Source organism: Phacochoerus africanus, chromosome 2 (assembly GCF_016906955.1).
Source record: "Phacochoerus africanus isolate WHEZ1 chromosome 2, ROS_Pafr_v1, whole genome shotgun sequence".
Taxonomy (NCBI): Eukaryota; Metazoa; Chordata; class Mammalia; order Artiodactyla; family Suidae; genus Phacochoerus; species Phacochoerus africanus.
In genome coordinates this window covers 219438558-219464387 of record NC_062545.1, presented here as the reverse complement: position 1 = coordinate 219464387, position 25830 = coordinate 219438558, and the positions used below count along the sequence as shown (strand labels likewise).

At 39.3% G+C, this 25830-nt stretch overlaps 2 protein-coding genes across 2 annotated transcripts in view; one reads left to right on the top strand and one right to left on the bottom strand.

Annotated features, from left to right (window-relative positions):
• The window catches only part of SPATA6L (spermatogenesis associated 6 like), a 50760-nt gene extending 28187 nt beyond the window's left edge, over window positions 1–22573 (bottom strand). Inside the window, 5 exon segments of the mRNA XM_047767691.1 lie at window positions 11522–11563; window positions 14801–14839; window positions 14842–14848; window positions 18136–18273; window positions 22404–22573. Coding sequence (XP_047623647.1) covers window positions 11522–11563; window positions 14801–14839; window positions 14842–14848; window positions 18136–18273; window positions 22404–22442 — 265 coding nt within the window. The 5' untranslated portion in view covers window positions 22443–22573.
• PLPP6 (phospholipid phosphatase 6) lies at window positions 18399–20951 on the top strand. Its single transcript, XM_047767692.1, is given in 4 exon segments — window positions 18399–18813; window positions 18815–19108; window positions 19110–19175; window positions 19177–20951. Coding segments are annotated over 4 exon segments (885 nt in total). The 5' UTR covers window positions 18399–18603; the 3' UTR covers window positions 19492–20951.
• Window positions 22574–25830: the final 3257 nt, after the last annotated feature.

Here is a 25830-nt window from a genome sequence, read left to right as displayed (position 1 = left end):
AGCTACAGTTAGACTCTTAATCCACTGCACCAATCATAGTTTTTAACTATTCTTGCAACCTTCTCACAGATGGATTTCTGGTCAAATGAAAAAACCTATGGCAGTCTAAAATATATCAAAAGATGTTTAATTATAGGAAATATACATTCAATCTATATATATATATACACACACATGCTAAATACACATACACTAAATATTAGATATATTTAATATATATATAAACATATGTGAGTGTGTGTTTGTGTGTATATATCTACATATTTCAGGATTGGTTGAATATACTAAAATGCATTATATATATATTAGATGCATTACAAAAGACCTAAAAAACATACATAACAAATTGTTAATAGTAATTATTATTATTAGAAGTTGTTGATGAATGTGGCTTTTGACTTTTTATTTTATGTAATTTTGTTAGTTAAAATTTTTACAGAGAGAATATTTAGGCACTGGGTACTTTTTTTTTTTTTTTTTGTCTTTTTGTTGCTATTTCTTGGGCCGCTCCCGCGGCATATGGAGGTTCCCAGGCTAGGGGTGGAATCGGAGCTGTAGCCACCGGCCTACGCCAGAGCCACAGCAACGCGGGATCCGAGCCGCGTCTGCAACCTACACCACAGCTCACGGCAACGCCGGATCGTTAACCCACTGAGCAAGGGCAGGGACCAAACCCGCAACCTCATGGTTCCTAGTCGGATTCGTTAACCACTGCGCCACGACGGGAACTCCCCTGGGTACTTTTTTTTAACTTATGAAAAAATAAATAAAAGCAAAATCATCCTGCGTCTACTTTATTAAGCACACTAAAATATAACTTGCAGTTAACAGTGATATATGTTTGAACATAAAATTGGGTCAAATTAAAAAAACAAAACAAAACAAAAAAGCTTATGGAAAAAAACTCAATGCCCTGATTTTAGCCTGTCACTTTTAGACTAAAAAACATTGTGAGAATTTGCAAAAAGCAGGTAGGAGGCATCTCTGATATTCCCTCTGTTCTGCCTAAGAAAACACTGACACATACAAGAGCCATCCCTAGATCTACCAAGAGTGAGGTTCTTGTCTGTTTTTATGAGCTGCTTCTTCCAGTGAACCAAGAGGCAGAAGGAAGAACTCCTGGGTCCACCCCACTACATTGGAGTCCTGTTCTTTGACCTGTTCCAGGAGCAGCCACAGTGGGCAGGGCCATGATCCTCATAAAAGCTTTCACAGCCACCTATGTTTGAGTTGAATCATCTGCCAGGCTCAGCTTCCTCCATGCTTTCTTGAGACAAAGAAAACTTCACAGAGTAAAACGGCAAAATAATGCAACGAAACAGGGGAAATACATAATAAGTATTAAGCATAACTGATTTAAAACTTTAGTAAAAATTATATCAGGAATTTATACCAAAATTCGATGCTAACATTAAGACATTAATCCACAAATAACCAAAGGACACTAGCAGTCATGGTATACAGAAGAAAAGGAAAGAAAAACAACAAATTATATTATGGGAAAATGGAAATTTTTAGGAAGTAAATTTAAAATGTTAAGGTTGTCACAAGTCATAACTAAAATGAAGGGACCAGAAAATATGGTAGAATATATTTTAAAGAAATTATTACATGCTTTGTAAACACAAGAAATCCTAAGGATAATAGCCAGCATTAGCTAGGATGCAAGGAACAGGCACACTACACAGTTTTTAATTCAGTAGAAATAATGGAAACTTGCTGGGAATCAGTTTACCACCAGCTTATAAGATATGGTTCAAGTTTGGAGATACCTTAGAAATCTCCAGATGACCCCACAATCCCACTCTTGGGCATCTATCCGGACAAAACTCTACTTAAAAGAGACACGTGCACCCGCATGTTCATTGTGGCACTATTCACAATAGCCAAGACATGGAAACAACCCAAATGTCCATCGACAGAGGATTGGATTCGGAAGATGTGTTATATATACACAATGGAATACTACTCAGCCATAAAAAAGAATGACATAATGCCATTTGCAGCAACATGGATAGAACTAGAGAATCTCATACTGAGTGAAATGAGCCAGAAAAAGACAAATACCATATGACATCACTTATAACTAGAATCTAATATCCAGCACAAATGAATATCTCCTCAGAAAAGAAAATCATGGACTTGGAGAAAAGACTTGCGGCTGCCTGATGGGAGGGGGAGGGAGTGGGAGGGATCGGGAGCCTGGACTTATCAGACACAACTTAGAATAGATATACAAGGAGGTCCTGCTGAATAGCATTGAGAACTTTGTCTAGATACTCATGTTGCAACAGAACAAAGGGTAGGGGGAAAATAAATGTAATTGTAATGTATACATGTAAGGATAACCTGATCCCCTTGCTGTACAGTGGGAAAATAAAAAAATTTAAATAAATAATTAATTAATTTTAAAAAAGATATGGTTCAGTTCAGAAATTCTATTCTTTACAAACACATTGAGAGAAAAAATAATTTTTATAAATGTTTGAAAGACAAAGAAATCCTAAATGCTCAACAACATCAATTTAAAGATAGTAACACTATGGAAAAAATGCATATCTACTGAAAATGACAAGTAAGTAAACTACAGGTAACAATGTAGAGTGAAAAAGCAAAACCCAAAATATTATACTTACTTTTTATAGACCATAAACATGTAAGCAAATTCATAAAATTCTTCATGATATTAAAAAATGCTTTGAGGGAGTTCCCACTGTGGCTCAATGGGTTATGAACCCAACTAGTATCCATGAGGATGTGGGTTCAAGCCCTGCTTAGTGGGTTAAGGATCTGGCATTGCCATGAGCTGTGGTGCAGACTGCAGATCCTGTGTTGCTGTGGCTGCGGCATAGGCAGGCAGCTGCAGATCCAATTCAGCCCTAACCTGGGAACTTCCATATGCCGTAAGTGTGGCCCTAAAAAGCAAATTAAAAAAAAGTTTTGAGATTTAAAAATTACAATATAATCAGAGAAGCTAGTAACAAAAGAAAATGTGACATTATTTATGTAAAAATTCCACATCCATGTGTTGTTCTAACCACAGAGAAATATCAAGAAACATGTTCACCAAAACATAAATAAAGTTTTCCAAGTAAAAACTGTGAAGCTGGGAGGAGAAAAGGTAAAATGTATGGTAGCAAAGATCAGAAGAGTATTAGAAACGTTTCCAAGTTTTACATATTCTCTCCCTCACTCTTTCTCACACACATACACAAATACACACAAAAACTCTAAAATCACCAGATAATCAACCACAGTGAGAGGCTCTGAGACTTGCTGTCGCCTGGTAACAATTCCTACTTTCTCTCATTAGCTCAGGTCTCTGGCCACTCAGGACACAACACAAGCTATCACAGAAGAGTTTTCTCCTAAAATCCCAAGCTTCTAACACTGAGGTCACAAGTTTTTTTCTGCAGAGTCAGAGGATAAATACTCAACTCTCATTAGAATACCAAAGCATCCATAAACAATACTTCAGTTGATGAATGTGGATAAAATATCACAGATGATGAAATTTTAATTTCATATAATTTTCATGTATCAGTAAATAGTCTTTATAAAAACTTTTCCAACCATTTAAAAATGTAAAAAACAAGAGTTCCCTGGTGGTTCAGTGGGTTAGGGACCCAGCATTGTCACTACCGTGGCTCTGGTTACATCTGTGGCACAGGTTCAATCCTTGCCCCAGGAACATATATAGATATATAAACCGAAGACAGTTTGGCAGTTCCTTAAAAAGTTAAACACAGAGTTACCATGTGACCCAGCAATTACATGCCTAGGTATACACCTAGCTCTATATCAAGAAGACTAAAAATACATATTCACACATCTTATACATACATGTTCACAGAAGTGTTACTCATAATATCCAAAAAGTGGAAACAACTCTAATGCCCATCAACTGATGAATGGATGAATGAAATGTTGCATATTCATACAAAAGAACATTATTCATGTTCCAACCCAAGAGACTGGACATAGTTCCCTGTGCTGTACAGTTGGACCCCACTGCTTATCCATTCCAAATATAACAGTTAATTGAAGAAACATTGTAAATCAACTATAATTTTAAAAGAACATTATTCAGCCATAAAAAGGAATAAAGTACTGACATATGCTACAACAAGGGTAAACTTTGAAAACATTATGCTAAGTGAAAGAAACCAGACACAAAAGGCTACAAATTGTCTGATTCCATTTACATAAATGTCCAGAATGAGCAAATCTGAGACACAAAATAGATTAGCAGTGGCCAGGGATTGTGAGTGGGAGGGAAAGGGGAGTGACTGCTAATGAGTACAGGGTTTCTTTTAGGGATAATAAAAATTATTAAGTTAGATATTGGTGATGGTTGCACAATCTTGTGAACATACTAAGAGCAAGTGAATTGTACACTTAAAAATGGTAAATTTTAGGGAGTTCCTGTTGTGACTCACTGGTAACAAACATGACTAGTATCCATGAGGATGCAGGTTTGATCCCTGGCCATGCTCGATGGGTTAAGAATCCAATGTTGCTATGAGCTGTGGCGTAGGTCACAAAGTGGCTCAGATCTGGCATTGTTGCTGTGGCTGTGGCATAGGCTGGCAGCTGCAGCTCCAATTTGAACCCTAGCCTGGGAACTTACATATGCCACAGGTATGGCCCTAAAGAAAAAAAGAAGAAAGAAAGAAAGAAAATGGTAAATTTTATAGTATATTAATTGAATCTCAATTTTGTAATAGGTAGAAACCATGCTTAGCTCATGGACCATACAAAAATAGACTGCAGGCTGGATTTGGCATGGTATTTTGCCAACCCTGCTCTAGCATCTAACAGAGAAGATAGCTTTGGGTTTTACCGCCCGCCCCCCCCCCCACAAAACACACACACACTCATACACTCCACAAATTACAACATAGCCAAAAGCAAACATTTGAAAGAAACTAAGCTAGGACTAAAAAAATTATTTAATGATTATTAAAGTTATTGAAACAATAAAAAAGGCAAAGAACATGTTTAAGTTATGCTCACTTATTTTCCAAACCCATAAAGTTACTCTTCTGAAAGTGGACAAAATTCAAGAGACTAGTGGTAAGGAGGCAGCACATGTTATATAAAGCACAGCTTTTAAATACCAGTCCTGAGACAGGATTAAGATAGCAGAGTAGAAGGACTGGAGCTCACCTTTTCTCATGAAAACAACAAAATTACAACCAACTGCTAAACAACCTTCAAAAAATAGACTAGAAACTATCAAAAAAGATATCATATTCTAAAAGATAAAGAGAAGGCCACATCAAGATGGTAGGAGGGGCAATTACATGATATAAGTAGCCCCACACTTGTGGGAAGCCCACAGACTGAAAAATAACTATATCGAAGAGGCTTACCCACAGGAGTGAGAGTTCCAAGCCCCACATCAGGTTCCTATGCCTGGGGATCTGGCATTGGGAAGAGGATCCCCGAGACCATTTGGCATTGTGGGCCAGCAGGGCTTGTGTGCAGGAGCTCCATGGAACTGGGGTAAATGGAGACCCTACTCTTGAAAGGTGCACACAGGCTTTTGTGTACACTGGGTCTCAGGGAAAAGCAGAGACTCCATAGGAATCTGGGTCAGAGCTGCATGTGGTTCTTGGAGAAAATGGGGGGAGGGGAGGGGGCTCTAGCTTGTTGTGGAGAAAGGACACTGGAGGCAAAGGTCTTGGGAATAATCATCAGTGTGAACCCCTCTAGACGTGGCCATTTTGGAAAAATCTGACCCCACCCATCAGAGCTAAGAAGCTCCAGGCCAAACAAAAAACCAGCAGCACCCAGCAGCAAACAGGCTGCCTAAAGACCACCCCAGGCACACAGTTGCCCCTAATAATAGTCAGAGACAAAGCCCCACCCACCAGAGAGATAAGAGTCAGCTCTACCTACCAGGGGGCAGGCACTAGTCCCTCCCATCAGGAAACCTGCAACAGGCCCCACTACCAACTTTAGCCACAAGGGGGCAGACATCAGAAGCAAGAGAGGCTTCAACCCTATTGTCTGCAAAAAGGAGACCACACTAAAAATCTATACAAAATGAAAAGGCAGAGAATTATGACTCAGAAAAAGGAACAAGAAAAAAAAAAAAGAAAAGTGATCTGGAGTTTACCAACCTCCATGAAAAAAACTTTAAACTAATAATAGTAAAGATGATTCAAGATCTTGGAAATAAGCTGGAGGCAAAGATTGATAAGAAAAAATGAACAAAGAAATAGAGAATTTAAAGAGTAAAAGAGCTGAGATGCAAAATACAATAACAAAAAATTCACTAAAAGGAAACAGCAGGAGAATACAGGAGTCAGAAGCATGAATAAGCCAGATGGAAGACAGACTAGTGAAAATCACTGATGCAGAACAGAAAAGAGAAAAAAGATTGAAAAGAAATGAAGACAACCTCAGAGAACTCTGGGACAATGTTAAATGCACCAACATCCATATTATAGAGGTGCCACAAAGCAATGAGAGAGAGAAAGGCCAGAGAAAATATTTGAAGAGATAATAGCTAAAAAAATTCCCTAACATGGGGAAGGAATCACTCACTCAAATCCAGGAAGCACAATGAGTACCATATAAAATAAACCCAAGGAGAGAGATGGGATTAAGATGGCGGAATAGAAAGACTAGAGCTCAACTTCTCTCCTAAAAACAACAAAATTCACAACCAAATGCTCAACAATCTTCAACCAAATGGACTGGAAACTTTCAAAAAGATACCCTACTCCAGAAGACAAAGAGGAGGCCACATCAAGAGGTAGGAGGGGCAATTATACAATATAAGCAACCCCATACCTCCCGGGTGGGAAGCCCCACAGACTGGAAGTAACTGTTTCACAGAGACTCAACCTACAGGAGTGAGAGTCCTGAGACCCACATCAAACCCCAATGTGTGGGGATCTGGCACTGGGAGAAAGAGCCTCCAGAGCATCTGGCATTGAAGGCCAGTGGGGCTTATGTGCAAGAGCTCCACGGGACTGGGGTAAATGGAGATGCCGTTCTAAAAGCCGTGCACAGACTTTCACATGCACTGAGTCCCAGGGCAAAGCAAAGTCTCCATAGGAATCTGGGTCAAACCTGAACTACAGTTCTTGGAGGACCTCCTGGAAAACAGGGGTGACTGTGCCTTGTTGTGGGGGAAGGACATTGGAAGCAAAGCACTTGGGAATATTCATCAGCATGCCTTTCTCTGAAGGTTGCCATTTTGGGAAAATCTGACACCACCCATCAGCACTGAGAAGCCCTAGGCCAAACAACAATCCAGGTGGGATCACAGCCCCACCCAACAGCAAACAGGCTGCCTAAAGAGGCCTCAGGCACATAGCCACCTCTAATCTCACCCAGAAACAAAGCCCCACCCAACAGAGGGATAGGAATCAGCTCCACCTACCAGTGGGCAGGCATCAGCCCCTCCCATCAGGAAGCCTACAGCAAGCCCCCGTACCAACTTCAGCCAGAAGGGGGTAGATGCCAGAAGTAAGAGAGGCTACAACTCTATTATCTATCAAAAGGTCACCACACCAAAAACCTATAAAAATGAAAAGACAGAGAACTATAACTCAGATGAGGGAGAAAGGAAAAACCCCAGAAAATCAGCTAAGTGATCAAGAGATTCTGAGACTACAGGAAAAAGACGTTATAGACTCTTGATGGTGAAGATGATGCAAGACATTGGAAATAAACCGGAGGCAAAGATGGATAATTTACTGGAAACACTGAGCAAAGAGATACAAGATATAAAACTTAAACAAGAAGAGATGCAAAATACAATAACAAAAAATTCACTAGAAGCAGCTAACAGCAGAATACAGGAAGCAGAAGAACGAATAAGTGAGGTGGAGGACAGATTAGTAGAAATCATGGATGTGGAACAGAAAAGAGAAAAAAGATTGAAAACAAATGAAGAGAGTCTCAGAGAACCCTGGGACAATGTTAAATGCACCAACATCCATATTACAGGGGTGCCAGAAGGCGAAAAGAGAGAGAAAGGGACAGAAAAATATTTGAAGAGATAACAGCTGAAAACTTCCCTAACAGGGGAAAGGAACCACTCACTCAAATCGAGGGAGCGCAATGAGTACCATATAAATTAAACCCAAGGAGGAATACCCTGAGACACATATTAATCAAACTGACCAAAATTAAAGACAAAGAGAAAATAGTGAAGGCAGCTAGGGAAAAGAAACAAATAACATACAAGGGAACCCCAATAAGGTTATTGGCAGATTTTTCAGCAGAAACTCTGTAGGCCAGAAGGGAGTGGCATGATATACTTAAAGTGATGAAAGAGAAAAACCACCAACCAAGATTACTCTACCCATCAAGGCTCTCATTCAGATTTGAAGGCAAAATCAAAATCTTTACAGACAAGAAAAAGCTAAGAGAATTCAGCACACTAAACCAGCTTTACAACAAATACCACAGGAACTTCTCTAGATAAAAAAGAAAAGGCAACAACTAGAAACAAAAAATATTACAAATGACAAGGCTCACTCATAAAGGCATACCTCTAGTAAAGATACGAAATCATCTACACACAAATATGCTACCAAAATCAGAAACTGTGAGAAGAGGAGGGTACAAATGCAGGATACTCGAGATGCATTTACAATTAAGAGACCAATAACTAAAAACAATTTTGTACATATATTGACTTCTATAACAAAGCTTCATGTAACTGCAAGACAAAAATCTACAATAGATAAATATAAAAATAAGAAAAAATTTCTTGCATCCTTGGGATACATCCCACTACGATCCTTTTAATGTATTCTTGGATTCAGTTTACTAGATTTTGTTGAGGATTTTTGCATCTATTTCATCAGTGATACTGGTCTATAATTTTCTTTTTTCATGGTATCTTTGTCTGGTTTTAGTATCAGGGTGATAGTGGCCTCATAGAATGAGTTTGGGAGTGTTCCTTCCTCTGTGATTTTTTTTGGAATAGTTGAGGTGTTAACTATTATCTAAATTTTTGATAGAATTCACCCATGAAGCCATCTGATCCTGGACTTTTGTTTGTTGGAAGTTTTTAAATCACACTTTCAATCTCAGTACTTGTGATTGGTCCATTCATCTTTTATATTTCATCTTGGTTTAGTCTTGGAACATGATCAAGTGGATGTATCCCAAGGATGCAAGAATTTTTCAATATCTGCAAATCAATCAGTGTGATACACCACATTAACAACCTGAAGAATAAAAACCTTATGATCCTCTCAATAGACACATAAAAAGCTTTTAATAAAATCCAACACTCATTTCTGATTAAAAAAAAAAAAACCTTCAGAAAGTAGGCATAGAGGGAACCAACATCAACATAAAAAAGGCCGTATATGAGAAACCCACAGCTAACATCATTTTCAATGGTAAAAACCCTAAAGAATTCCCACTAAGATCAGGAACAAGACAAAGATGCCCACTCTCACCACTACTGTGCAACATAGTTTTGGAATTCCTAGCCATGGCAATCAGAGAAGAAAAAGAAATAAAAGGAATCCAAATTGGAAAGGAATAAGTAAAACTGTTTGCAGATGACATGATACTATACCTAGAAAATCCTAAAGACGCTACCAGAAAACTGTTAGAGCTCATCAATGAATTTGGTAATGTTGCAGGATACAAAATTAATACACAGAAATCAACTGCATTTCTACATACTAACAATGAATAATCAGAAAGAGAAATTAGGGGAACAACCCCATTTACCATTGCATCAAAAAGAATAAAATACCTAGGAATAAACCTACCTAAGGAGACAAAAGACCTATACCCTGAAAACTACAAGACTCTGATGAAAGAAATCAAAGATGACAGAAACAGATGCAAAGATATACCATGTTCTTGGATGGGAAGAATCAATATTGTCAAAATGACTATACTGCCCAAGGCAATCTACAGATTCAATGCAATCCCTATCAAATTACCAAGGACATTTTTTCACAGAACTAGAACAAACTATTTTAAAGTTTATTTGGAAGCACAAAAGATCCAGGATAGCCAAAGCCATCCTGAGAAAGATAAATGGAGCTGGAGGAATCAGGCTCCCTGGCCTCAGACTATACTACGAAGCTAAAATCAACAAAACAGTGTGGGACTGGAACAAAAACAGAAATAGAAATCAGTGGAACAGGATAGAAAGCCCAGAATTAAACCCATGCACCTACAGTCAACCAATCTACAACAAAGGAGGCAAGAACATACAATGGAGAAAAGACAGCCCCTTCAATAAATGGTGCTGGGAAAACTGGACAGCTACATGTAAAAGAATGAAATTAGAACACTCCCTAACACCACATACAAAAATAAACTCAAAATGAATTAAAGACCTAAAATAAAAGACTGGATACTATAAAAATCTTAGAGGAAAACATAGGCAAAACACTCTCCAACATAAACCACAGCAATATCTTCTCAGATACACCTCCTAGAGTAATGACAGTAAAAATAAAAATAAACAAACGGCACCTAATTAAGCTTAAAAGTTTTTACATAGCAAATGAAACCCTAAACAAACAAACAAAAAAAGACAACCCAAAGAATAGGAGAAAATGTTTGCAAATGAAGTGACTAACAAGGGCTTAATCTCCAAAATTTATAAACACCTCCTACTGCTCAATACCAAAAAACCACACAACCCCATCAAAAAATGGGCAGAAGATCTAAGCAGACAATTCTCCAAAGAAGACAAACAGATGGCCAAAAAAATAAATGAAAAGATGTTCAGTATCACTAATTATTAGAGAAATGCAAATCAAAACTACTATGAGGCACCACTTTACACCGGCCAGAATGGCCATCATCAAAAAATCTACAAACAACAAATGCTAGAGAAGGTGTGGACAGAAGGGAAACCTCTTACGCTGTTGGTAGGAATGTAAATTGGTGCAACCACTATGGAAAGCAGTATGGAGAGTCCTCAAAAACTAAAAATAGAATTAACATTTGATCCAGCAATCCCACTCCTGGGCATCTATCCAGAGAAAACCATGACTCTAAAAGATACATGTACCCCATTGTTCATTTCAGCAGTACCTAATTGTCCATTGACAGAGGAGCAGATAAAGATGTGGTACATATACACAATGGGATATTACTCAGCCATAAAAAGCAATGAAATAATGGCATTTGCAGCAACACGGATGGACCTAGTAATTATGATGCTAAGTGCAGTTAAGTCAGACAATGGAAGACAAACATCATATGCTATCATTTATATCTGGAATCTAAAATAAGGATACAATGAACTTCTTTGCAGAACAGAAACTGACTCACAGACTCTGAAAAACTTATGGTTACTCAAGGAGACAGGTTGCGGGGGCAATGAAGTGGACTTCGGGTCTGGGATGGAAATGTTCTAAAATTGGGTTGTGATGATGGTTGTACAATTATAAATATAATAAATTCACTGAATTTTTAAAAATAAAAATAAATGCCAGTCCCCTTTTGTCATGCTGAAATCCTTTTAAAATTAAGTTAAACTAATTTAGAAATCCATTTACTGGCACATTACCTGGAGGCACTAGCTGTATTAACTCAAACCTGGTTAGAAAGCCTAAAAAGGAAAAATAAGATTTTAATACTTTAGAACATTGCCAGAGTTTTTCATTAATTACTAAGTTTAAAACTGCCATAACACCCCATTTACATTACTACTACTAATAATTAAGTGCCATAACACTAACAACTCAGATATTTTTAGATCAATAAATTGAGGCCTGGGGTAAGAGAAATTGAGATATAAAAATAGCATTCCATTCTCTGAAAAGTTTTGACAAATGTGAAATTTTTTCTCTTAAAGATATATTCATAAATCACTGAAATAATGTATTTTTAATTTTAAAATTTCAAAATATAATATTATCCATTGACCCATAAAAATTTATCTTGCTTAAAATAGTATGCTATATGCACACTGAGGTATATGGAATAACTGGCCAATGGGGACCTGCTGTATAGCACAGAGAATTCCACCCAGTCATCTGTGACAATCTACGTGAGAAAAGAATCTGAAAGAGAATGGATATGCATATACGTATGACTGAGACCTTTGTTGGACAGCAGAAATTAGCACAATCTTGTAAATAAACTATACTTCGTAAGACTTTAAAAAAAATTATGCTGTATTACTATACAAATTAGACATAAATATAATATTTTTTATATTTTCCTATTTCAAAATATTTAGAAATAGCCCATGTTCAATGTCTATATATAAGGGCAAAAGTAAATTCAAATCTTAAAAGCAATTTAAAACATAAATGGTATAACTAAAAGATCAGTAAATTCCCACAAAATATTAAAAGTGAAAACATTTTAATATGGACAATAGTGGTCATTATAGTTAATAACACTATATTATACACCTGAGAGTTACTAAGAGAGTAGATCTTAAATGTTTTCACCACAAAAAAGAAAAGGTAATGGGTGATGTGATAGAGGTGTCAGCTAACACTACTCTAGAAACCATTTTTCAAAATATCAGTGTATCAAATCAACATGTTTTACACCTTAAATTGCACAAAGTTGTTTGTCAATTTTATCTCAAAAAAAGTTGGAAAATATATGAAATAAATGTAAAATTCTCTTTTAGATTTATGAAAAACACGAATGAATGAGGACAGAATTTTCGATGCCAAAAGACTTAAAAACCAAAACATTCTGTGATTTTAGTTTTTTCAAGCTAGATAAAGAACTATATCCTTGTCAACCATCACCCCAGTGGTAATGGTAAGCACTTAATCTATCTCAGTCTCTAAATTCCATACGCTCAGTTAATTCTCACCACATGTATTCGTGAATTGGAAGACTTACGATTGTTAAGATGGCAACATTCTCCAAACTGATCTACAGGTTCAACACAATGCCCATCAACGTCCTGGCTGGCTTCTTTGTAGAAACTGAAAAGCTAACTCTAAAGTTCATATGGCAAATTAATGGAGCCCAAATAGCAAAGACAGTCTTGAAAAAGGAAACTAAGTTTAAGGACTCACATTCCTGATTTTAAAAGTAACTCTAAGGCTACAATAATCAAAATTGTGTGGAAATGGCATAATGATAGATACATGGATCAAAACAGAATCAAGACCCAAAAAATAACCCCTTACATTTACAGTCAATTGATTTCCAACAAGAGTTCCAAGACTACTCAATGGAGAAAACTACTCTTAGTAACAATGGTCCTGGGACAACTGGATATCCAGATGTGAAAGGACAAAATCAGACCTTTGCCTCATGCCATTTACAAAAATCAACTCAATGTGTATGATAGACCTAAATGTAAGAGCTAAAATCATAAAACTCATAGAAGTAAATCTTTGACTTGAATTAGGTAACAGTTTTTAGTTATGACATCAAGGTACAAATAACAAAAGGAAAAGAAAATACGCAACTCATAAAAATTAAAAACTTTTGTGTTTCAGAGAACATCATAAAGAAAGTGAAAAGATAATCCAAAGAATGGGAGAAAATATCTGCCATCATACATCTAATATGGAACTTACACCTACAATACATAAGGAACTTACAATTTAATAAAAACCCAATTAAAATATAGGCAAAGGATTTGAACAGATATTTCTCCAAGTAAAATAAACAAATGGCCAATAAGCATGTGAAAAAGTACTTAACATTATTAGCTATCAGGGAAATTCAAACCAAAACCAGGAGATACCACTTCATTACTACAAGGTTGGCTACCAATCAAAAGGATAAATAATCACAAGTGTTGGTCAAGATATGGAGAAACTGAATCTCATACATTGCTGATGAAATGTAAAATGATATAATTCCTTTGGTATTGTCTGAAGTTCCGCAAAAAAAAAAAAAAAAAAGTTTGACCATGTTACCCAGCAATACCACTCCTAGGTATATAGCCAAGAGAAATGAAAACACATTTGCAAAAAAATTATACACAAATATTTTAAAGCAGCATTATTCCTCATAGCCCCAAAGTGAAAAACAATCCAAATAACATCAAGTGATGAAATGGCAAACAAAACCTGGTATATCCATACAGTGGAACATTACTTGGACCATAAAAAGAAATCTAAAATATACCAAGGAATAACCTCGAAAATGTTCAGTAAAAGATGCAGTCACAAAGGACCACATATTGTATAATTTCATTTATATGAAATATCCAGAATAAGCAAATTTATAGAGGCAGAAAGATAGTTAGGAGTTGCCTAGGCTGGAAGGGATGAGGAAGAATGGGTATAGAGTTTCTTTTTGTAGTGATGATAATGTTCCAAAATTGATTATGGTGATGGCACACTCTGTCAAGATACAAAAAAACCATTTAACTATAATAAACAGAATCATACCACCCAATATATCCCATCTATATCTTAAAAAGGGTTTGTAATTGAATCAACAAGCTTCAAATTTTACATAGATACTTAAAAATAAATACAGGTTAAATATTGAAGTATCACAACTTAGAAAATAGTAGAATTTGAAATCCCATCTTGGTTCAGCGGAAATGAATCTGACTAGCATCCATGAAGATGCAGGTTCAATCCCTGGCCTCACTCAGTGGGTTAAGGATCCGGCATTGCCCTGACGTGTGGTGCAGGCCACAGAAGAGGCTCAGATTCCCCCAGTGCTGTGGCTGCGGTTGTGGCCATCAGCTGTGGCTCTGATTCAACCCCTAGCCTGGGAACCTCCATGTGCCGCGGGTTACGGCCCTAAAAAGACAAAAAAGAAAAGAAAATAGTGGAATTTTTGTGTCTGAATTACATAAATACGACAGTCTTTCGCTCTTTTTTTTGCGGGGGGGGGGAGCACCTACTTTCTAAGATGTCTGCTACTGCTCCAGGATCTATTGCATTTCAAATACCTGCAAAAAAAAGGGGGGAAGGGGGAATAAACTTTCAATGTTTTATTAATACACACTTACAGAAACTCTTCCATTATATTCTCCAAATAATTAATACATATCAAATTCAGACATATACTTTAGGATTCAACAGGAGTAACTTTAACAGGTATGTGGTAAAAATTTAACAAATGACTAGAGAATGAATGAATGAATGAAATTTAATACAATAATACCAAGTAAAGGAAAATCTGAGTTAGCTGAATCTACCCCATGTTCAAAATATCAATCTACTTGACCTAGCCCCACATTTTGTTGTTAAAAGCACATCTGGCATCAACCTCAAAAGAGTCTTAGAGTATTTAGAGAAACATCCAGAATAGGACAGATACTCATTACATGTTAACTGAATGAATGACTTCACTTCCCATGCAATTGGTTGTGCTAAAACAGAACATAATAAAAATTCTACATGTAACACAAAAGAAAAGCTAAGTATTCATAACTAGACTCCCACAGAATCCAAAGATAGTAAGAGAGAGAAAGAGAGTCTCATAAGTCCTAGGTGTATCATGAAATACAAGATAAACATTGTGATACCTGTCTAGCCACTGCCAAATCTGTTTATTTTGTCCTTGAGATAAAAGTGTCAGGATAAGACTGAAATAAAGGCATACCATGCCCCTCTCCCTGGAATTCTAGAATCCTGTTAGAAATACAAGTTTTTAGCAGAGTTTAATCTCAGGCATTACATTTCTGACTTAAATGATGCTTAACCTTTAGAATGTTTAAAATCTGCTCTTGATCCAAAACCAAGTCTGCTTTAACTATAAACATGGAAGCTGTTCCCTGTATTCCATTTTTAAATTTTTTATTCTAGTTGATTTATAATGTTCTGTCAAATTTCTGCTGTACAGCAAAGTGACCCAGTTATACATATATATACATCATTTTTCTCACATGATCCTACATCATGTTCTATCTCAAGTGATTAGATATAGTTCCCTGTGATCCATTTTTGTCTTACTGACTTGGATTTAACAAGCAAATGTAGGTGAGCTGGGTTTTTTTTCCAAATTATTTCAGTAAGGAGTTCCCATAATGTCTCAGTGGTTAGCGAATCAGACTAGTATCCATGAGGTCACAGGTTTGATCCCTGGCCTCGCTCAGTGTTGGATCTGGCATTGCTGTGGCTGTGGTATAAGTTGGCAGCTACACCTCTGATTGAACCCCTAGCCTGGGAACCTTTATATGCCATGTGTGTGGCCCTAAAAAGACAAAAACACCAAAATTATTTCAGTAATATTTCATCACTTCTCCTCATCCATGGATTTTCTCAAGAATGATCATAGGGAATAAATGATCAACATGAAGTTGCTCAAACACAATGGCTCATACATTCTTTATAATTTCTTATTTATCTGAATGCTTTAGAACATTCAATTCTGAATTACACAGAAGGTCCAAGGAGGAGAAATGTTTTAGTACTCGCAGCAAATATTTACAGCTAGAGAATGAAACAGATACAAGAAGGCTGGAGCCAACTGGTAGAAAGCTTGAACCCAAAGAGCTCACAGAAGAAGTCAATTTTTTTAAATTTTAAAATAGAGCATTTATTTAATTGCATTTATAAAGTGAAAAATGGCCCATAATTTTTTTCTTCTTGGCCATTTGTGTGCAGTGTTTTGATGTGAGATCTGTTCCAAACCAGAGATAGAACCCAGGCTGCAGAGGTGAAACCCAAGTACTAATCACTAGACCACCAGGGAATTGCCATTCCATGATATTTTTGACTAGTAATCTCTAATACAAGGTTTTGCAACAGAGCAGTAGTGGCATCTAGAATGTGACTCTAAGGCTCACTCTCCTCTTCTACAAGTCTGGGAGACTGGTCTAGAAAATCTCCGTCATTCATAGACTGATTTACAGCTTCTACAATTTAATGTCCTTGGGCTTCTTATAAGAAAAATTTCTGCCTTCTAAAGGAGCAAATTTGGAGTTCCCGTTGTGGCTCAGTGGTAACAAACCTGACTAGTATACATGAGGACACAGGTTCGATCCCTGGCCCTGCTCAGTGGGTTAAAGATCCCACATGGCCGTGAGCTGCAGTGGCTCGGATTTGACCCCTGCCCTGGGAACTTTCATATACCACGGGTTGCGGTTCTAAAAATTAAAAAAATAAAAATGAAAAATAAAGGAGCCAATTTAAAATTGATAAAACTAATAAGGAAATTCTTGAGGGGGAAAATAGATTGGATTTTCACCACCCACTTTTTATCACTACCAACAATGAAATGGTAGAAGTAGTTCCTTTGGGTTTTGACTGAATGTTCTAAGGTAATATCCATTTATTCCTCTCCTCTCTTATCTAACCAGTTTATGAGACTCTATTTAAATTTAATGGGCTGTGATTTTTAAATATTATACACAACCCTACCCCTTTCAAAATCAATCCTCAATTTTTCCAGTTTCAGTTCAAAACAGACAGGTCATTTTCTGGGCACCACCACTCAGACTTTTAAAAATGATAGGTCCTACCCTGGCCGGAGCCTTCCCACATTTACCTCCCCCCCCCCCAAAAGAATAACCTCAGTGATACAGTTTGGTACAAAAATCAAAGACTCATCAAGGTTAAAATTTATTGTCTCCAAATTCCAAAACAAAAATGTCAAGGGATTGTCAGCAATTGCATAGTAATGAAATTAATATTCCATTAAACACTAAGTGGGAAGAGGATTGGTAATGTTTTTTTTACTGTTTATATCATGATCACATTCACTGAAATGGAATCTAGTTTTTATCACTGCAGCTAAATAAATCAGGTGTGACCCAAAGAAGTTCAGTGAAATCTGAAGAGCCTTCTTGTTTTGTTCCAGGATTTCAGATACAGCATTTAACTAATTTGGTTAGTTTGGGGTCATTTTTATGAGTCTAAAATAGTTTGTTTCTAAGGTCTGCTAGTTTATTGATAATCTGTCAGAAATGTAATGCAACTGCCCTTAACACCTCCGAGAACATTCAGAAAATGTTCTCTGCTCCAGTTAGAAATTGCCATGGGAGTTCCAAGAATAGAAAACATCCACCAGGGTATTTAGCACTAGTTTGACAGAACTTGGCTCAGACCTGGGATGAAAAGCAAGTCCTCCAACTATGGCTTTGTAACTGTGCTGAGGTACTTTCATGTAATTTTTGTAAAGAAAATTTACAAAAATAGCTATAAAAACTGTGTTCTTTATAAGAACCACTAAATGATCTTTAGACAACAGAATTTGAATTTCTCTATTTAGCAATGAGAAAGTCAAGATTACCTTTTCAAACCTCATGCTCCGCTGAATCATAATAGGGAATACGGAAGGAAGGCAGTCTGTCTCCAGGTACTGATTCAGGAGGTAAACACCAAGGAACACATCGTGCTTGTCAGGAAGGAACACCCCTGGGCAAGAAATCTTAAAAACAAAACAAAACAAAAACAAAGAACAGGGTTTGTTTTGTTTTTAAGCTGGGCTCTATTTCCCCTAACCTCACACAATGTCAAATTTCCCCCACCACCGCAACCTTTATCTGCAACTCCCACACCACAAACCACCCCTGCCCTCTCCCCGCTCAAATTGGAAATTCCAGTTTCTTCCCACGTCTCCGCCAGGTGTCACAATCGTCCTCTCACTGGCTCCTCTCCCCGCCCCTCCAGGATGGCCACGCGGAAGCGGAAGAGGGTGCAAGGCCGAGAATTCTCCCCTTAGGCCTGTGGGGTCCTGCGGTCCAGGCCGCACGCGGCAATGTCGAGCCCCCGGAGGAACATCGAGGGACGCCCGCTGGGTGCCTGCGCCGCGAGCACCAGCAGCCCCGGTAGCCCTGTCCATGGCGGCAGCGGCGGCGGCAGCAGGTTCGAGTTCCAGTCCCTACTCAACAGCCGCACGCCGTGCGCCGACCCCACCTGCGCCCGGCTCCGCGCGTCCGAGAGCCCCGTGCACCGCCGCGGCTCGTTCCCCGCTGGCCGGGACGAGCCCCTCGCAGGCGTCCCCGACCCTACTGCCCGAAGAGGATCGCTTGGACCTGAACCCGTCCTTTCTGGGCATCGCCCTGCGCTCCCTGCTGGCCATTGACCTGTGGCTGTCCAAGAAGCTGGGGGTGTGCGCGGGGGAGAGCTCTTCCTGGGGCAGCGTGCGGCCCCTTATGAAACTACTGGAGATCTCGGGACACGGCATCCCCTGGCTGCTGGGCACCCTGTACTGCCTGTCCAGGAGCGACAGCTGGGCCGGGCGCGAAGTTCTAACGAACCTGCCTCTTCGCTCTGCTTCTGGACTTGCTCCTGGTGGCCCTGATCAAGGGGCTGGTCCGCAGACGCCGCCCCGACCCACAACCAAATGGACATGTTTTTCACCCTTTCTGTGGACAAGTACTCCTTCCCCTCGGGCCACGCCACGAGGGCCGCTCTAGTGTCGCGGTTCATCCTGAACCACCTGGTGCTAGCCATTCCGTTGAGGGTGTTGGTGGTACTATGGGCCTTCATTTTGGGCCTCTCCAGGGTCATGCTGGGACGGCATAATGTAACCGACGTGGCTTTTGGCTTTTTTTTGGGCTACACACAGTACAGCATTGTGAACTATTGCTGGCTTTCACCTTACAATGCACCGTTCCTCTTTGTATTGTGGAACCAACAATGACTCTATCTCATTCATTAAGGCACCAGGAGATCTGAAGGTTTCCACATGTGATGATGCTGACATAAACCAGCAGCCATCCAGACATTTCAGGCTTCCTTTGGGATTTCAGGTGCCCTGCCATCTAGATGGGTTCCTGGGCTGGAGCACGTGCCGGCCATTACTGATCACAGCCATAGTATAGAAAACAAAAAACTCTACTGTATACTTATCTAACACTGTTTATATCTCCAGGAGAACTGCAAAGAAACCAAGTTGGGATGATTATAATGTTGCTACTTTTTAAAAGGTGACATCAGTAAATTTTGTGTTTTGTGGTAAACCTGAGGTTGCTGTGGAGATCAGAGGAACTGAGAGCCTGGGGGGAGGCTCACCACACATGTCAGTGGACCAGTATGGAAGGAGATGGGCCCTGCTGCCTGTCATTTCTACTGAATAAAAAATAATGCTCATTTAATGAGGTAATAAAAGGGGAAATAACTTGATTCTTTGCAATGCAACAGCGTAAGCTTTCAAATATATACCACAAGGATGACCCTGTATATTGGTTTTTCATATGGAATTCCATTTCCCTCTATACAGCACACTTTAGGTAACAGTATTTAATTTGAAATTCATCAAAGGGAGCCTACTGCTATACAATGTACAACTCCCAAATTTCTGTTTATATTGACCCTCACAAAGCAGTTTATCCATGGTGCCTCCCCAAATCCCAACACCAAAAACCACCAATTGCAGGGTGGACTCTGCTCATTATTCTTTGACCAGGAAAGATGGAAGAGGGTTGTGTGCTTTAAATGCTGCTCTACCTAAAAATATGAAGTTTTAAATTACTTATGGAATTAGCATCTTTAGATAATCTTAATAACCAATTATTTTGACATTTATAATAGGATTATCCCCTTTGATCTGTCAGAGGGTACACATACGAATCTGGAGAATGGCTGGGACAAGTAGGGTCTGATTGGGTGGAAGCGTGAACTTTCTAAGTGTGAGAGGCACAATGAAAAAAGAACAACTACTCTTCAAAACAGAATCAAATCATTTTCATTTCCACAATATCCAGAACACAGACTACCTCTTCACTTCCTGAATTACCCAAACTGTGACACTCTAAATGGTTTCCTTTATTGTTTAGCCTTAGAAAGATGCTTTATTTTATTGCAGCAATATTCAGGCCAGATATTTGGAAGCAATGATATTTCCTCTTGCAGCATCCACAGTCAATAGTGGGAATTCAAAGTTAGGCTCACCTTCTCAGTCCTGGTTATTTTTCTGGAATTCCCTATCTTATAGCTGGGGCCTGAATTTGCTGGCTTTTAAAGCACAGATCAATTCACCTGATTTTTTTGGAGCATCCTAAGTACTGTACAGTAAAATAAGTGATTCCACTGTTAATTAATTGTATATTTAATAATGCCTTTTAAAAGTCAAAATAAAATTAACCAGTAATGTTGAATGAAGTGAGATGAAAACTTGTTTAATTTTTGCCTTGATGAGGAGGAAGACTTCTCAAGAATTCCTTCATTTTACTGCACAATTGTGAGGGTTCACAATTGATATACCACAGCTGATACAGTTTGGTCCTATTTGCTGTCAGCAAAATGGAAAGAATCAAGGAAATTTCAATCTTTGTTTCAGAGCTGCACATATGATGAAACCACAGCATTTGTCATTTGTACCGAGATTTCCATGGCTGAAACTTGTAATAATCATGGCCAGTAGAGAAGCCCCTTATTGGCAGGCAAAGCTGCATGACAGTCTGTCACCAACTACAAGTGGAAGGACCAGAAAATAGAAGCCGAAATAAAAGCAATAACCCCAAACGGAGTTCCCATCGTGGCGCAGTGGTTAACGAATCCGACTAGGAACCATGAGGTTGCAGGTTCAATCCCTGGCCTTGCTCAGTGGGTTAACGATCCAGCGTTGCCGTGAGCTGTGGTGTAGGTTGCAGACGCGGCTCGGATCCCGCGTTGCTGTGGCTCTGGCGTAGGCCGGTGGCTACAGCGCCGATTCCACCCCTAGCCTGGGAACCTCCATATGCCGTGGGAGCAGCCCAAAGAAATAGCAAAAAGACAAAAAAAAAAAAAAGAGGAATGACCCCAAACAAGAACAATGGGGTCACTTTGCCACAGCACCTTACTTAAGCATGATTCAGTGGATAATTATAAAACAGTTGTTGATTGACTTCCCTTTTGGCATTAGCAAGCTAGAACCATCTGTAAGGGAAATAAATTAGAAAATATTTGATTGGCTTATAGAGGTGGAAATTGTCAAGAAGAGATGGGTCTTTTTTAAATTAAAATCTTCCCTGGTTATTTAAAGAAGGGGCTTTTTGGAGTTCCCGTCAAGGCTCAGTGGTTAAAGAACCCGACTAAGATCCATGAGGATGCGGGTTCAATCCCTGGCATGGCTCAGTGGGTTGAGGATCCCAAGCTGCCCTGAGCTGTGGGGTAGGTCACAGACGCAGCTCAGATCCTGCGTTGCTGCTGCTGTGGCGTAAACCTGGGAACCTCCATATGCTGCGGCTGCGGCCATAAAAAAAAAGCAAAATAAAATAAATAAATAAGGGGCTTTTAAATTCTTTCGTAAATATTTATCCTAGAGAAGAAAATAAGATCCTTCTCGGACTTAGTGAAAGTTTATTTTAAAAGAACAGAAAAATTCAGGATAAAGCTAAGAAAGCTTTGGCGGACCAAGAGTAGCGGGAAGAGTTTGAGCTGAATTAAAGGTTAGAGTCAGCAAGGACCAATGAAGAGAATTTTGAGGACATGGGTATGATTTGTCCCAAAAGATAATGATGTGGGTGTGGTGAGGTAGGGAGGGGTGGTGAAAACGACCCGGACCATTTAAGAACCCTGGGGAAAGAGTCTGACTTGGGAAAAGGAGGGGAGAGGATCGTCGATTTCTCTTACCGCCCGGATCTGCAGTTCCACCACCACCTCCAAAGGCATAGTTCCCTACGTGGGCGAAAGGACTGGGATGAAAATATCCTTTTGTGCTGAACCTTGGACCGATTTTTCTTAGTTTAGTTCAATCCATAGAGCAAACGTTCCCAGTAGTTTCCCCAGCCCCCACTCCCTCGTACTCCCCATTAGTCCCCCCAAGCCCAGGTCACTCCCACCAGGAAGGGTCTCACAGTACAAGCAGGAACCTAGGCTTCCAGAAGGCGGAAGCGTTGCGTTGTCATGGACACTCAAACGCGCAACCTTCCGCCCTGGAACTCGGACTAGTCCCAGAGCGCAGGCGCATGCGCCTCCGGCGCTCCACTTGGAACCCTCTGTCCTAAAGTTGGCTTCCCAGAGTGTGAGTTAGAGGAAAAGCCCTAATCGCCTGGCGGCCTGATCGCCAGATGCTAAGAGCGCTAGTTTTCCTTTACACCAACTCTCTTTAATGCCCCAACCACTGTTAAAAATGTTTACAGTTTCCATCCTAAAAGTCGAATGTGCCATAACTCCGTTATAATTGAAGCACTGCTCATTTTTAGTAGCTATACGACCCCCAAGTCCTGGAAATTTTATAAAAATTCCAATTAATATAGTAGTATGGCCCTAAAAGTACTCCCTTGCTAAAGAAATGTTATGTCCTCAAGTTTGGTTCCGAAAATAGGACCACTGTTAATAATAAGAAATGGAACGTGTGCTAATTAACAATACAAGGATATTTCTTAGTTTTAAAAGTTAAGTATAACCTTTTAGCCACAACAGAAATATTTTCCAGTCTCTTTCCTGGAGTTTAGTTAATGTAAGGCAAGAATTGAATTACATTATCAGCCAATGAGTAGCTACTGTAGTTGCCAAAATCAGGATTACACTGTTAAAACCCATCAGAGCTGGCAGGCAGGGCAAGAGTTTTTAACCAGTAAAGGAAATTGTACTTTCCTCCCCATTTTTAATAGTTAAAAATGAAGGCAGTAAAGCGGGAGTGGCTGCGTTCCGCCAATCAGAAAAAACCTGGAAGAGCCAATGTTAACTCTAAACAAAGACAAAAAACAAAAAATTTACTGGGATGAGTTATTTATTATTAATGTTTTGAATTGGCGATTTATGCAACAGCAGAAATGAGAGTGCAGAAAAATGTCCTGAGACAAGAATTAAGTATTCATTTTGGTAATTGGAATGCCTTTCCTGGAAGGGAAAAAGCTCAAGATGATGAAGGAAGACTTGTAATGCAACTCTCAATGACCTATCTGCATACCAAGAGGCACATAAGTAGGTGCTTGGCTCCCTACATGATCCAGAGCATTGATTTGTCAGCTCACAACAGCTTGCTGGCACCCTTACTAATCAAACCATTTATATATGGAGACAGGACCTGCCGGGACACTCACAAATACGTCATCAAACCAATGCTAAGACATCACGTAGAGAGAAAACCAAAATATGAATAAATAAGTGGTCAGACATAACGAAGGGAAGAATCAATCTTTACTGAGAACCTGCAAAATGCTAGGCACATTGCATAGAAAGTAGTTGCATCCCCACAATAACTCTTTGAGGAGATACTACCCTCATTTACAGGTGCAGAATCTGAGGCCACAAAATCTTTTGTCCGAGTCCACACAGCTAAAGGGAAGCAGCCACACTTGAATCCAGGTAGGCCCTACCACATGCCCTTGTAATATAGACATCCTATTGATCTCTAGAGACACAGTGTCCCATTCTATGCTCTTCATAGCCTTCACTGAATTTTCCTTGCTTAACCAAACTCTCCTTGACACTGTACTCTCCTTGCTGGGCTCCTAAGGCATAGCCCCATTCTGGCTTCCCTCCAACTCTCTGGCCATTCTTTCTCTGTCTCTATACATCTTTCTCTCCCTGGCTAAGCAGTGTTTCTGGGGTCTTTCTTTTCCTCACTCTATATCCTTTACCTAAGATGTCATCCACTATAGGTATGTATTCCTGAAATGGAGTTTTAACTAAAGAACAACCCCCCCCTTGACTAAGAAGGCAGCTGCAAGCCTTTCCAGCTGTGCTCATCACTATGCCACCCTTCTTGTAATAATGTAACAACCGTGTGCTCTCTGTCCAAGCCAGCAGCCCTGCTAATCAGATACCCAGCATTGCTTATCAGTTACGCTTCTGTAACCTTGCTTGCTGTTTCTTAGGGAGGAACACTGTCTGCTTGGGGATGGGGGAGGTCCGGGATGCTTACATGGAAAAATCAAGACCTTGTTGTGTATAAAAGTTACTGAGAACAAAGACCTGGTGCTCAGACTCTGGAGGTGACTCCTCTGAGCCCGCACCGCACCGGTGCTGAATAAACCTTGCTTTTCCATATCTCCGAGTGCTGTTTGTCTCCTTCCATTGCCACGGTTTTTTCAGTTTCCACAACATTACCACATGTACACAGATTTACATATCCCACCCAAGCCTCTCTTAAGCTTTCCCAGACAAAGTGGAATCTCACCATTGCAAATATATATACATAGGCAAACTGTCACAATAGCAGTTTTGCATTTGCTCCTGTGATTGTTGATTACTATATGTCTTTGTAAACTGTAAGCTCTGCATGGCTAAGAGTTTTTATCCTAAGTACCTAGCATAGCTGATGCTCAGTAATTATCCTGAATAGATGTTAAATGCAGAGATGGTCAAGGCAGTCTATAGGGTTTAGTGTACATGGGTAAAGGGAGGTCCTATCACTACAGTGCAAACTAAATGTGCAAAATGGGAAAGGATTAGGCACAGATACCTCTGCTATTTTTCCCTGGGGGTATTAAATGAGCTGAGAGGAAATATTTACACTCTGTTAATTTCCCCCACCATGGTCATGTGAGGTACCTAGTTGCCAGGGAGATGCAAAATTTGCTACATACACAATGCCTCTGGCTCCTCTTGCAGAGACTGAGGCTGCCACCTCCACCAGAGTCCAGGCAAAGCCATTCAAGGATTGGACAGAGATTGGTTTTATTATGTGTGTAGGTGTTGTTGTAGGTTGCAGAAAATAAACACAACTCTTATTCCCAGAGTATTTCTGCAGTGCAGGCTGCTCAGCAGTGATAACAGCATTGCAGAAATGACACATCAGTAATACATCGTGCTCACATCCTGGCCACTGCCAAGAGAATGGCATATAACCCAAATGGGAATTTTCCAAGGAGTTAATTACAATGAGCAAAGAACAAAAGTATAAAGATAATTATAGCTGATATTTTCCTTTCATCTAAAAAATAATTATAGGACACCAAATTGCAAACATTTCTTTTCAAATAACATAGAAGTATTCATATGAGGGAAGGAAACTATTTAAAAGAAGGAAGCATTAATGGTAGAGACGTGGGAAAACACATTCAGACATTGCTAGTAGGAGTATAAATGCATACAGTGTATTAATTTTCTA